This window comes from Botrytis deweyae (assembly GCF_014898535.1).
Source record: "Botrytis deweyae strain B1 chromosome Unknown BDEW_003, whole genome shotgun sequence".
NCBI classification, from domain to species: domain Eukaryota; kingdom Fungi; phylum Ascomycota; class Leotiomycetes; order Helotiales; family Sclerotiniaceae; genus Botrytis; species Botrytis deweyae.
In genome coordinates this window covers 1,670,186-1,685,449 of record NW_024066210.1, presented here as the reverse complement: position 1 = coordinate 1,685,449, position 15,264 = coordinate 1,670,186, and the positions used below count along the sequence as shown (strand labels likewise).

General features: G+C 37.9%; 2 protein-coding genes across 2 annotated transcripts; one reads left to right on the top strand and one right to left on the bottom strand.

Moving 5' to 3' along the window:
* Nucleotides 1–1,414: 1,414 nt before the first annotated feature.
* On the bottom strand, nt 1,415–2,293 carry EAE98_001880 (uncharacterized protein; the record flags this gene model as incomplete). Its single annotated transcript, XM_038949499.1, has 5 exons — nt 1,415–1,499; nt 1,562–1,721; nt 1,785–1,922; nt 2,016–2,127; nt 2,279–2,293. 5 exons carry the CDS (start codon nt 2,291–2,293, stop codon nt 1,415–1,417), a joined length of 510 nt encoding a protein of 169 aa, XP_038814484.1.
* A 1,858-nt stretch (nt 2,294–4,151) lies between these two features.
* On the top strand, nt 4,152–5,308 carry EAE98_001879 (uncharacterized protein; the record flags this gene model as incomplete). Its single annotated transcript, XM_038949498.1, has 2 exons — nt 4,152–4,812; nt 4,875–5,308. The coding sequence occupies 2 exons, from the start codon at nt 4,152–4,154 to the stop codon at nt 5,306–5,308; spliced, it is 1,095 nt and encodes a 364-aa protein (XP_038814483.1).
* Between the last annotated feature and the right edge of the window lie 9,956 nt (nt 5,309–15,264).

Genomic DNA, 15,264 nt, shown 5'->3' with positions numbered 1-15,264 from the left:
ACCATCTTAGGAATTCCTGAAGACAGTGAGCTAGCTATTGAGGACTTAGTGAGGTGTCACAAGAATCAAGCAACAAGTGACTTTTAAAAACAAAGTCGGGATACAACTCTTGCGATCGTTATTCCTAGAGAGCCAGAAATGCAGTCACATAAATACTTTTCCTCTCACTCAGTTTCCTGTCATCAATAAACTGTTTATGTCTTCAATCACCAGAAAGGGAATTCCTGCCAGAGCTTTTTCCAACGCAACAAGAGAGAGTACTATATACCCAACCAGATACATGTTTCTCCCATCAGGATTAATGTTAATCTCCGCTTACTCAAAATATTGAATCGTTCAATTTCGAACACAGCCATCAAGATACTAGAACATGGCGACTACGTTAGTATCTCATCGAGCGCCAAGTTTTGCTACGATAGCCTCATTCTGAAAGACAGCCGACCATCAGTCTCGGAGAACACTTCCCATTCCCACAGTCATACCACCAAGCCCTCTACATACATTATCAAACTCATCGATTCAAGTAACGCGGTCTCCGAAAAACATCTTGTTCTTGCAAAACAACCTGTAATCTGAGCAATCCCTTCATCCTCGCGAATACAAAATAGACATCTCACTATTCAAGATTCCGTTCAGTTCCATATCAATAACATCTTGCCCATTTCACTTCAAACCCCACCAAAACCAAACAATCCTCTCTCCATCCTCCGAATCTCGACACAAGAAACACTCAATCAGCAGATCAAATCAAATCAAATCAAATCACAACCACGGCACCAATCCAGAAACCGAAAAGCAACTTCAAAGTGCCAATACCAAGCAAACTAAATGTAATTGAAGAACCCATAAACAAGTTCAGCATTCCTACATCAATCTTGACTATGAGAATTATCATACTACTACTGAATTATGAGAGGGGTATATGAGGAGTAGATGGGAGCAGATGGGGTGAATGAATGATATTTGATGTTAGTATGGTGGGATATTCAGCTGTATAGATAGGAGAGAATCGGAGGGTAACGAAAGGAATGGGATGATCTATTCTACGTGGTTATCTAGGTGTTGTTCTCTCTCGACAGCTCTAAAGATACATAGCGAGAGGTGCAGAACTGGAGGTTAAAAAGATAATGCTGAGAGAGATTGCATGTGGATAAATTGAAAGAAAAAATTGTTCATAGTGGAAAGATTGAAGATATTGAAAGGTCGAGTACCGGAGGAATAGAATATCACAATAATGGAGCACAAATATAGCTCTTCCCATTCATTCATTCATTTAGTTGCATTGTATTTTAATATCGTAGATAGCATTCAGATCTCGAAAATCGAGTCGGACGATGCGAGTCCATATGGTGAATTACACCAGAGAGTAAAACTCCTATCCCATAACCAACATCCTCAACAACTGTTTGTTCCCTTAAACCTTCATTTCAGTGAGACCGTGCTTCCAGACAGTGATGAATGGAGTAACACCGTCCTCACGGTAGTTCATGAGAACGACCCTATAAAATATGTAAGTGTGTGTTTTGACGAACTGGAGTAGTAAAAAGAGAGTGAAGCTTACATTCCATCGGGGTCCATAGATTCACCAACATAGAAGTCATAATCCTTGAAACCTCCAACAATCTTCTTTGCGTATGCAGCGGCACCCTTCTCGAACTTGGTAATCTCCTCTTCAGAAGCACCGCTCTTGGTCAAATGCGCCTTAACAGCCTTCATGTAACCTATTCAAAAGCATTAGTCCAATTCCTTCTATACTTGTGTATGAATGAAGGAGAAAAGCATACCTTTGAGATGGGAAAGGTAGGACTTCTTGTCGAAAGAGGTAGAGTTGAGACGGAAAGAGTTAACGACATCGTTGACCTTTTGCTCTCCATCTTCAGTACCCTCCTCAGCTTCTTCAGCAGAGGCGTTGGCACCAGTATCTATAATTCGGATTTGTTAGATTATTATCCTCGTATGGTTTTGCCGGTCTTCGTAGACTCGATCGATGCGGGCGGGGTAATTTTTGAACGTACCGACGTTGACAGCGCCAATAGTGATCATGCTGCAGTTGACCTCATAGACAACACCATCAACCTCCTTCAAGTCGTAAGAGTCGGAGATGATCTCATCACCAGTGATAACATCCTGTGAAGATTCCAAAATTAGTTTTCATTCACTCATGATTCTCCTTTTAATTCCTTTCTCGTAAATCCCCACGCCCCGGAAAATCATAGATCTCGAGTCTTCAGAATCATCTGCCAAAGCAGTAAAAGTATAAAAATAGATTATAACTCACTTTATAGATAATCATATTGACGGTTTGGTTTGAGTTGAAATGAAAGAGATGTTGAGATGTGTGTGTATAGGTAGGATAAATTTGTGGGATGTGGTTTCTGATGAAGGAAGATAGTGGGAAAATTCTTTGGAGGGGAAGTTTAACGGGATTTGGCTTAGTGTGTTAGGGGTTTTTGGAGACCTTACTGATTTGGACGACTGTAGGCAAAATTCGATAGAAAAAATATAGAATGGCCCGGGCAGCCATAGAATTAAAGCCACACTTGAAAAGAACCGAGCTGTGGCTTTAATTCAGACGTGTTTTGTCCCGTTGTTACCGTGGAGTCGGATACTCGGTATTATTTCTTTCTTCACTTTCATTCATACATTTTCATTCCATCCGACATTCTGCTTTCACTTACATAAGTACCAAGACGTACGAACCAGTACGTATGTAGATACCTGCATGGGCGAGATGGGCTCATGGGCTGATTTGATGGATGGATATCATGGACTGATCGATTTATACCTACGCTCGAGCTACGGAAGCAAATATTCCGTATGCCGAGTGCATTGATACAGAACTTGAATCCAGATGTGATTTCTATGATTGATATCCATGATACAACCAAACTTTCGAGCGCAGCGAGGCAATGGGGGTTTGGGGGCTTGCCCCCATCAATAAATACTAAATAATGATTAATGATTAATGAATGAATGATGAATCCAAATGACGCTCCGCTGGCCCTTCGGGGACCACTGCCGTGGAGGCAGACTATATACTATATAGGTAGGTATATCGTATACTACGAGTGCATACTTGAAAATACTCTCTGCATTGTATTTTATTATTCTCTAACCGCCCGTCAGCCTTAGTTCACTTCACGTACATTGATGCCCATCATTTTACTTTCGCCTGAAGAAATCGAATTAAGGCATTAATTCACATGCATACAGGCAGATCCCATACAAATATTGTTACTAAAATAAATCAGGTGTATGCTATTCATCCATTCATCCCATGGTCCTTCACTCACATGAACATCATGCCTTTTTTCCTAATCTAATTCATCTCATCTGATAATCCTGGATATTCAATCTTATCTCTCGATTCTCTATCCATTTCCGATTCCCGATTCCCGCCGTTTTCATTCATACTACGAGACTACCTACCCAGTAGGTCCCTACCACCCACCGTTATCCTCGCAACCCTGGAAGCCTCTTTCACAAGCATTTTTATGGCTTAAATAATGTAAAATTAAAGGTACGGAGCTGATTACATAATTACATTACTATCCTTACTATCCTTCCGGAAGTACCGGCATCATCTTTTAATTCGTTCACTCAAAACAAACCTCATCTGACTTTCCCGGTGGCGTGGATCCTGTGTCCGTCATTTACTCTTAAGAGCTTTCCCATCAAGTAACAAAACTTTCCGCTTATTCATTGAAAGGAGTAGAAAATAAATGCGATACCTCCGTAGTACTAATACCCGTGGTATCCGTGGAATTTCATGTTCATGATAAATAGTCAAGAAGTTGAAAAATAGAGTCATTATCAAACTATATTTCCACTCTTTTCCTCTTTCAATCATCTCATCTCTCGCAAACTTCACTTTCTTTATTCTTCCTTTCTTCCTCTCTTCCTCTTATACCTCGACCATCATACATATACCACTTAATCAAAGTCAATCACCAAACCAAAACCTACATCAACAACACATTCCTTTCGTGAGCAACACGATAACTGCTGCAGCGATCAGTTCAGCTGCTCTGCTCAATCTCCAATAACCCTTTAATAAATACAATACAACACAATACGCTTCCGTTCAATACAGCACAATACTCTACACAATGGCGAATCTAACCAACCTCTCAATTAACTCAACGACAACAATGTCCGACCTTCCGCCACTTCCTCTATATACTCTGACCCCCGTCAAACCACTTATTCCATACATATCCGATTTCTACCTCTCGCTCATTCTTCCAATCGCCGCATACTGGATCACTTCCCTTGTCTTCCATGTAATCGATACTCTAGATCTTTGGCCGCAATATCGTTTGCATACTCCTGCAGAAATCCTCAAAAGGAATCGCGTCTCACGTTACGAAGTTGCTCGCGATGTAATCATTCAACAAGTCATTCAAACCATCGTTGGGGCTCTGCTAGGCCTCACCGAACCCGAAGAGATGGCCGGGAAGACGGAATTCGATATTGCGAATTGGGCGCAAAGGATACGCATAGCACAAAGAGCTTTACCGTCCATCTTAAGTTTGATTGGACTGAATGCATCCGCGTTATCGAAAAACGTAGCCGGGAATTGGCCAATTGTGGCGGGAGTATTGGCTGGTGGTAAATATCCAAGTTTGATGGATGGTTTGGATGTGGTTAGTGGTCAACAAATTCCTGCCTTTGCGGAATGGGAAATGATCGCTGCGAAGATGATATATTGGTATATTGTACCTGCATTACAATTTGGATTGGCAATTGCCATCGTGGATACCTGGCAATACTTTTTGCACAGAGCTATGCATATGAATAAGTGGTTGTATAGTGAGTTGACCTTTTCTTGAGCCTTGCATGTGCAACGATAATCTAATGTATGATTTTTACAGCAACCTTCCACTCACGCCACCATCGTCTTTATGTTCCATATGCCTATGGTGCCTTATACAATCATCCCGTTGAAGGCTTTCTTCTCGATACCCTTGGCGCATCAATGGGCTACAAAATTGCCGGCATGACATCTCGTCAAGGAATGGCATTTTTCGTTGCCTCAACTATTAAAACTGTGGATGATCATTGTGGATATGCACTCCCATGGGATCCCCTTCAACATATCACAAGTAATAATGCAGGATACCATGATATTCATCATCAAAGTTGGGGAATCAAAACCAATTTCAGTCAACCCTTCTTCACATTTTGGGATAGATTATTAGGAACGGTCTGGGTTGGTGATACCACAGGAAGATATGAAAGAGCTAGAAAGGCGGCAGGGGTATTAGTCGAGGCAGATAAGGTTAAGGTTGGGGAGAAGGAGTTGTGATCTTCGGGGCATGGTTAGATGCACGAATGAAGAATGTATATTACGACCACCACCACCACACCGATCTGCGATGGGCACTTGGGATTCTACTTCTTTTTCAACAGCAATAAATTTTTCATGTATTGATTGGAAATTTGGGAATCATACTTTTGGGGAACCAATTTTTATAGGGAAAGGAGCTGGCGTTTTTTATGTTGAAGATTGATGAGAGAAAGGGGAAGTGTATATTATGAGATCTTGGTAATAGGCTGATGGAGTGGCTTGACAGAGTCAAGAGAATGAGGACGAAAATAAGGATTACACTCGGCTCAAGTGGAAGTGTCTATTCTATCCAAAGAGAGCAGAGAAGAGTATCAGGATTTTATGGACAACGAGGAGGAAAGGCACGGACACAACTTCAACCCAAGCTTACTTACTTCCAAAGAGAAGAAATGAAGAAGGGATGGATAGAGAATCAGCAGGATGCAGATGGCGTATGTTTGGGATCGGAATGGGATGGGTTGCGGATGGAGATGAAAGGATACGTATGATACGATTAATAGTAATATTACAACACTTCTATTCTATTCAATTCAATTATATTCATGTGGTATTACTTTTACGGTCATTACATGAGTTGTTATAATAATAATACTTAACACTTCCCTTCCCCCTTTTTGGGAATTGATTCATTGATTGGTTTGGTTTTTCGTATTCTTCGTATTCCGTGTTTTCGTCGTATTCTTCGTATTCGTACTCGGATATGTATGTATATATGTATGTACCTAGGTATGTATGGCTTTGTTTGGATTTGGAATTTGGGATTTGGGATTTGAAATACCTAGGTATAGATGGAGATCCAGATGCTGATGCAGATGGAGATACAAATGTAAATAAAGATATAGATAGAGATTAAAATAGAAATAGAAATAGAAATAGAAATAGAAATAGAAATAGAAATAGAAATAGAAATAGAAATAGAAATAGAAATAGAAATAGAAATAGAAATAGAAATAGAAATAGAAATAGAAATAGAAATAGAAATAGAAATAGAAATAGAAATAGAAATAGAAATAGAAATAGAAATAGAAATAGAAATAGAAATAGAAATAGAAATAGAAATAGAAATAGAAATAGAAATAGAAATAGAAATAGAAATAGAAATAGAGATATAAAATAAAATAGAATAAAAAGTAAAGAGTTTTTAAAATATAAATAGATAGATAGATAGATAGATATCTATTAAGTATTTAGGTAGGTATATAAGGGATATTCGGATTTAGATGCGGATGTAGATGCGGATTTGAATGTGGATTTGGATGTGGATTTGGATGTGGGATTTATTGTTATTGTTTGTTAGGGGTGAGGGGGGTGAGGAGAGTGTGAGGAGAGGATTTTGAAGGGGGGAGAGGGAGAGGGAGAGGGAGAGGGAGAGGGAGAGGGAGAGGAGGAGAGGAGAGGGAGAGGGAGAGGGAGAGGGAGAGGGAGAGGGAGAGGAGAGGAGAGGGAGAGGGAGAGGGAGAGGGAGAGGGAGAGGGAGAGGGAGAGGGAGAGGGAGAGGGAGAGGGAGAGGGAGAGGGAGAGGAGAGGGAGAGGGAGAGGGAGAGGGAGAGGGAAGAGGGAGAGGGAGAGGGAGAGGGAGAGGGAGAGGGAGAGGGGAGAGATGGAAGTATGAGTATAAGTATATGTATAGGGTGATGATGAAGTGAGAGTGAAAGTGAGAGAGAGAGGGAGAGGGAGAGAAAGAAAAGATATCAAGGAGATAGCGATAGGTAAGTAGTAGGATTTGTAAATGGGAGTTAACTATAGGGATAGGGGGATTCAATTATTGGATGGATTATTGGATGGAAGGAGGAAGAATTGGAGGAGGAGGAGGATAGAAAAAATTAGCCGAGAAACTGAGGAGATGGCGAGTGGGGCTAGCTAGCTAGCTAGCTAGCTAAGATATATTATATATATATATAATAGAGAGAGAGAGAGGGCACTGTATTGCACTCGCGTATGTACTAGCGTGCACTAGCGCTAGCACTTCTACTATATTAAATACTAGCTTCCTATACCTTAGTGGGGGTTGCTGGTTTTTTATTATAGTGTCTCAATTGTAAAAATTTATTAGAACTGTGATACGCGAAATTTGGTGTATTCACAGAATTATATTTAATACTATAATACATTCGAATACTATATTAAAATAAATACTATATTAAAATAAATACTATATATAGAAATAAAACTATATACAGAAATAAAACTATATACGGGAGTAAAACTGTATACAGAAGCAAAACTATATACAGAAGCAAAACTATATACACGAAATAAAACTATATACGCGAAATAAAACTGTATATACGAAATAAAATAATCCCCACTTTTCTTTTCCTAAAAAAATATTATTATTATCATTCTTCTTCTCCTTCTTTCTTTTTATTCTTCTTATTCTTTTCATTCTTTTTATTCTTCTTATTCTTTTATTCTTCTTATTCTTTTTTAAATTATAAATAATATATACTACCACTACACCACTAACTCATATAATTTCTTTTTAATAATTAAACTCAATTAAATTAGATTATATAATCAAATTCATTTTTAATAATATATATCTCATCTAAATTAATATTAATTTCCTAATACAATACTAATTTTATAATATAGTATTATCTTTCTAATATAGTGTTATCTTTCTAATATAGTATTATCTTTCTAATATAGTATTATTTTTCTAATTTGTATTATCTTTCTAATATAGTATTATTATAATTATAATTTAATTTTATATATAGTTTTACTTCGTATATATAGTTTTACTTCGCGTATATAGTTTTACTTCATATATACAGTTTTGCTTCGCGTGTACAGTTTTGCCTCGCATATACAGTTTTACTTCTATATACAGTTCTACTTTCTATATAGTTTTATTTTATATATATAATCTTTTTTATTAAATATAGTTTATACACTATAATAAAAAACCAGCAACCCCTACTAAGATAGTTAATAATGATCAAGAACGAATACAATCATAATAGACTAAATTACTTTATACTTTATCAATCAAGTTGATACCAATAGAGAGAGAGAGAGAGAGGGAAGTAACTTAAGATCTAATAAGCTATATATGAGTAAATTTAATGAGAGGGAAAAAGAAATATATATCTAGGATTTTGAATTTTTGATAAGAATAAGAATAAGAATAAGAATGTTATATTATATTATACATTTTAAGCTTAGGGTTTAGAGATTCGAGATTCGAGATTCGAGATTCGAGATTCGAGATTCGAGATTCGAGATTCGAGATTCGAGATTCGAGATTCGAGATTAGGGATTAAAGAGGTAATAGATTAGTTATATATTATATTTACTTTTAAAAGATATATATTTATATATATAAATAAATAATCGCACAGAGTAACTTATAAAGATTAACAGTATATATATATAATATTAATTACCTATCTAGATATATAGTAAAAAAAAAATCGTATTCGAGAGATAATTTGAAATAGAGTTAATAAGAATAATAAAGATTTTATATATTATAATAATGAGTATTTGTAGAGATGAGTGAGGATAATACTAGGTAGTACTTGATAGTTAGTATGATGGTTTGAGTTATATTTATAGGATTGAGAATGGGAATGTTTAGGATTTAGGATTTAGTATTGTTCTGGTGTATATGATTGTTTTTAATTTCGTTCTTCCGCTTGTTCGTTCGTTTGTTCGTTCTTTCGTTCTTTATAATCTGGTTTGGAAGTGTACCTACTGAGGTATAGTATAGTATGTTTGATTATTGAATTGTTAAGGTATCTGAGAGGAATTTTGAAGCATAGTGGTAGTATTTCGAGTTTGTTTGTTTTTGAGAGGGAGATGAATGGGGGGAGGAGAGGGGGTTATATAGGGTGGGGGGAGGGGAGTAAATGAGAAAGAGGGGTAGTGCGGGGTAAGTGCGGGGGAGTAAGTAATACTAAGAATATAGGGATAAGTGAGGGTAAGTCTGTGAAGGGCAAGTGAGGGGGTCAACGAGTGGAACAAGTAAATATAAAACGAAAGAAGAGAGCGACTGCAATACCCATAATTCAACAATATTCTAAACACAACCCAAACAAATCTATAAAGACAACCTTGATACCCGAGTGTACCTCTGTATATAGATAGAATTATGGGAGAAGCTGTAAGGATGAACTTGAATTGCTGGAGATAAGACGCGGGATAGTTTCTTGTTTTGGAGAGGGAATGGAGATGATTATGGTATTGATTGGGTTGGAGTAGGGGAGGGGGAGGGGGGTTAGTTGGACGAATAAGGAGGGATGAGGGATGAGGGATGAGGGATGGCGATTGGAATTGGGATTGGGATTGGGATTTGTTGATGATGTGATGTGATGGGTTGGTTGGTAGTGATAGAGATGATTGACGGTGATAGAAATACTTGACAGTGATGGAAATACTTGACAGTGATGGAAATACTTGACAGTGATGGAAATACTTGACAGTAATAGAGGTATCTTCGACGATAAAAACGATATTATTCACATAACAATTACCCCATCTCTCTAGCTGAACTGCTCATGGAAGGATAGAAATTGTAGAGTCATACAAAAAGGGCCTTATTCGGTACTTCAAAGAAACACAATTAGTCTACTTTTCTCAAGCGCACGCCGGATGGTTTTTAAAAAACCAAAAGGTTAGAGAATAAAATACGTGATTGAGTTGACGAAAATATTCGAACTGAAAATACCGATTTGCTCGTTAATTCATCAGGGGGAGAAACGAAACCCTCACTTTTGTAAATTCATTGTCTAGTGTCCGATCCTCGCTTCTCTGGGAAGGAATTCCTTACATAGGAGGTGGGATGACGATCAATTTAGTCTCTATCTAAACTTCGCCTCTATTCTTTTCTTAACCGTTAAAAGGATTCAAACCTCGGAGAACGGTTTCGCTAAGAGATACACTAATCAACATCATCAGAACTCCGACTTCGAGGACTAGACTGAAACTGTGAGTATATCTAAGCCAAAACCCAAATCATGGGATATCAAGAATATGAATGACAACTTGTTATCCATCAAACGACAGTAGGTCTTTATCATTATCATTCCTAATCTCCTGACCAACAATACACAAGTAGTATTTCCCCACTCATATCAATCTCTCCCTACCCCTTTCCTCCCCAATCCCCCAATCCCTATTTTCTATTTCCACGCCCAACTCATAATCCAATTCAATCCAGCTTAGCCTTCACACTGCACAACAAACACTACCTACCCTACGCTCCATCGCGTAGGAATGTGTGAGATTATGAGCTTCAGATACTTTAGAGATTAAATCATCTGAGAAATACACAGATATATATATATTACTTCCCGAAATCTAGAATTGTAACCGCGGTGTCTTGATTCACTAGATTATAGATATAATTTTAGACTTGTGAGTTACAAGTTAGGCAGGTATGACTATTATTAAGGTATCTAGTATTGAGATTGGGGTCTAAACTGTAGAATCTACTTACCTGCACTCAGATATAACGTTTCATGATATTCACTTTATTAAATTCACTCAAATCCCTCCGTGAGTACGTACTATATAAATACTCATTTCTCACTCTTAGTCCCCTTTGATACTCCTTGAAAGATGATAATGTTCTACTAAAGTGGAGTCAGGCGAATGTTTTAAGAGTACCTACTTTCTCCTCATTATCTTTAGACGATTATTGGGTAGAGACTATTCTCGAGATATTGAGTTTAGATGATGATTAGGATAGAGTTGAAGATGAGCGTGTATATACATGTTATCGATATTAATAAATATCAGATGATAGTTGAATATCTTGACGTTATCATTTGGAATGAATCATTACTATTGACACTCGATAAATATCAAATATCTATATCATTATCTTTCTAATTCTCTCAACTTCTTTTCTCAAATCTCAATTCCAGAAAATCGATTTCCTTTCAAAATTCCTCCTATATCCATATTCTAAATCTTCCGCTGATTGGAACTCCCCATCTACTATCTCCTCACCCAGGATATTTTGCGGATGATAGAACTTCAATCGTTTGGAGTGGTGTTTATATACTCATATCTACTGACATGCATTTGATTTCCCACTTGTGAGCCCTTGACTTTATCTTCATTTTCAGTCGGGAAAGAGAATCTAATTCACTGAATACATGTAGATGATATCGGACGGGGAGAATCATACCTAACTATCAAGGTAGTTGACTCACTCCTTACCCCTCATTAATACTTTCACCATAGGTATTCACTCGATAACACTCACTCAAGTACTCACTCTAGTACCCTTATATTTCTTTCAACTCTTAGGTACATAAACTTCCCATTCTCCAACCAACCTCAATATCCAGAAAAATCGGAATAGAAATGGCATATTATTGTTGTGTTCTTCCGAACTTCAACTCGTCTTTGCCATTGGAAGGCCAGAATTCCAAGACATCGAACTGAGAACTGAATTAGATGGTAGTTACTTTAACGTATATATATATTATCGTTGTCATTAATCAAAAAACACAATTCCTTACCGCCGCTCAGAACCTTATTATCGCCATAAACCACGAATTTTTCTTTTGACCGTTTCTGACATCTTTCCACACACTCCCGCGCCAACTTTTTGCCTGTATCCTCTTGTAACCACTCATGATGCACAGAACTCACAGCACGACATTCTGGATTACCTCTTCCAGGTCAGGAAGTTTACTTGTCTCATCTTCAGCATCAAAACAGAGGTTTATATATCCACAAGTTTGGCGGAAGAAAGTTTTCTTTCAAAAGGAGTACTAGTAGAGAAAGAAGTTAAGCCAACTCATCAACTAGTGAATTATTCAGCTATCTTTTGGATGTCTACTTACTTACTTACTTACCTATCTATATAAACTCTAATCTTTACAGACAGATTTAACCCTAGGAGTGAGGATACAACATTTCCAAATGGAATAAGACTGTCGCACCACCCAGACTGACAACTTCAACGCAACACCGAGATTTAGGCTCGCTTTTGAGTGGTGTCGAGGAGGAGAAGTCGAATTCTTGGAGGAGATAGATAATCGACAACAACAAAATCTTCGATAAAAGGTTTGGACAACAGTGAAAGAGTATAAATGTAACAAATCAACAAAAACCAAGAATCAATAATCGAAATCGTGCTGTGGAGCATCGACGAAACTCTTCAAAAACTGAATCTATAACAACAATAATAATAATAACAACAAAACCTCAGCACAACACTTAAACATACCTCCAAAAGCTCAAATCATCAAACCCCACCAATTCAATCATCAAACTCCCGTCCCGTCCCCTCCCCTCTCAGACTCAGATCCTATCCCATCCTACAAAAGAGAAATGATCAAACAAACAAACATCAATCAATCCACAACCCGAACGAAAAATCCACACACAACCCGACGAAAAGTCCACTCCGAGAAAAATCTCACATCTGTATATCAAGAAGCAGAGCCAAAACAAAACTACCCTAAAGAATCGTATAAACGATAAAGTATTTCATGAACATTAGTTGTACCGTATGTAACCTACGTAGATTTACAACAACCCGTTCACTTCTTAACTTCTCACCTAAGCCTCACAATCACAATCACAATAACAATAACAATTCCAATTCCAACTCCAATCCCAACAATTCAAATCCAACACCCACAGAAAAGAAAAATCACACCAAATAGTGAAATCTATATACACATCAAAAAGCAACCCCCAAAACATCTCCAACAATCATCAACAGATACCCCTATCTATCTACCTACCTACCTACCTACCTACCTACCTACCTACCTACCTACCTACCTACCTACCTACCTACCTACCTACCTACCTACCTACCTACCTACCTACCTACCTACCTACCTACCTACCTACCTACCTACCTAGTACCTACCTACACACCAACCAAACCAAAGCGCCAGCAAGAAAACCAACCCCCTTGCGAAACCCAATCTAGAAAATAAAAACGACATCTTCGATTTTACCTAATAGAAAAATATACATAGTAACCAAGATACTCTTTTCCACTCGCAAGATATAAATCAGACTGCGAGTTTCTGAAAGGGAAGGGAACGAAAGAGATTATCATAAAGAAGTTCAAACAACCACGAGCTGAGGAATTTATATTTTCTACCGACGGGGTTTCCCTGCGGAGAGGGATTTGAGATTTGAGATTTGAGATTTCTCTTGGGTGAAAGGTGGCTGGAGAGATGGGAGCTCGTTTTCTTTGTAGAAGGTATTGATTGATGGGGGATGTGTATAGATGTGGGTTTCTGACTTCTTATGAGCACTATGAGCACTATGTGAATCGATTTGTATGTTCTTATATTGACTTCTACATGGATCACCGAGCGATTTGTCTAGGTGCGATCGATTACCTACTAGGTAGCTAAACACGATAATCGTTTATATAAAGCCACCCGGGGAATTCAATCTCCGAGTACAGTTCCATATTGGAAATTAATTTGATCTTCGAGATGACTCGAATGTTGAGATTCAATCTCGAAAGTGAAAGACCCTTTCTTGTTGGGATTCAATCGGATCTCTTAGGGAACTTGAATTGTGCGGAAAAGTTCAATTTGAGAAATTGAGTCCATCCTCTTGAATACTGAACTGTGACTTGTGGTCTAGAAATCGGACTTGTAAAGTTTGGATGCATACCTACCTACCTAGGTAGTCAGCATAGTATTATTAGGTAGGTAGGTATAGATAGACTGAATCATTAAAGAATTTACTACTAGTAAAGTTTGAACATCTTGAATTAAATGTCAGGTGATTCTTACACAGGAGGTCAAACCAAATTCTTTTGTTGCACATCTGTAATCCAACCATGGTTAACAAGCTCAATTTTCTTTTTCAAACACATTTTTTTTTTGATTATCAACCATGGCTAACAAGCATTTTTTTTTCAGATATGCAACAAAGCTTTCTTTTAGAAAATGACTATTGATTGATTGGTGGGTTGATATTGAGCTTTTATCATATTGGCCCATCAACCTGAGACTAGAACGAGTGTCTAAAATGCTGAAAAGTACGGTGTGGAGATAAGGGGTGTGAGTATTCCTTTGTATATGAATATGAATATGAATTCTTGTCAGTTGAATAGTAGTGTAAAGCACATGGCAAAACCCCCAACAGCCTCCTTTCTTGTGATGTCACCAACTCACCGGTGTATCACTTGAAATGGAAAGCATTAAACGAAGATATTTTTAGTCCGTTCAGGGGAGAAAGAACATTATTAGAAACAGGTGACGTGGAGTAAGATACGAGATGTGTCATATGAACGGAAAAGAGTAACAGACTGAGTAGTGGAAGCCAGATGTTTGCGATTGATGAAATACAAATCTGTTGAAAGACGCCGGACAGGAAATATCACAAAGGGAAAATCAATAGCTCTTCAGCTGAACTGAATTGATGCTAACAAGACCTGAACTGCTACGTCAACTCTAGCTTCTCCATCGAAAACTGACACCAAACCTCAGTATGTTTTCGTTCTCGTAACCTTGCTTGCATACCTAGGTACTAGAAATACAGTAGAGCCCCTACCTTCATTATCCCACGGATGGATGGAGACTGGTATGTTAATCGGCGATTAGATAAGATCACAGTCACACTCGATAACTGAAGTCATATTGTCCGGGAAGTATTGTCCGGGGAATATTATTAGCCTAGAGAACAAGTCTATGCCCATTCCATTCTGTCCCCGTTAGAGAATATAAAGTTCCAAGCATTCAAGCAAATGGGCTTGAGGTCTAAGCCGACCGCCACAGCTGTATGAAGGTCCAGACCGATTAACTGAAGGTCAAAACGAATGATTTAGGGCTAGATTCAAATTGTTTGAGAATACAAGCCGATTGAAATAGACTTTTTCTCAAAAAAAAAGGATCACGCATCGTAGCCCTCTTTTGAGAACTTGGTATTTGGAAAGTACAAAAAAAGAATCGCGCAACATGAACCTCTTT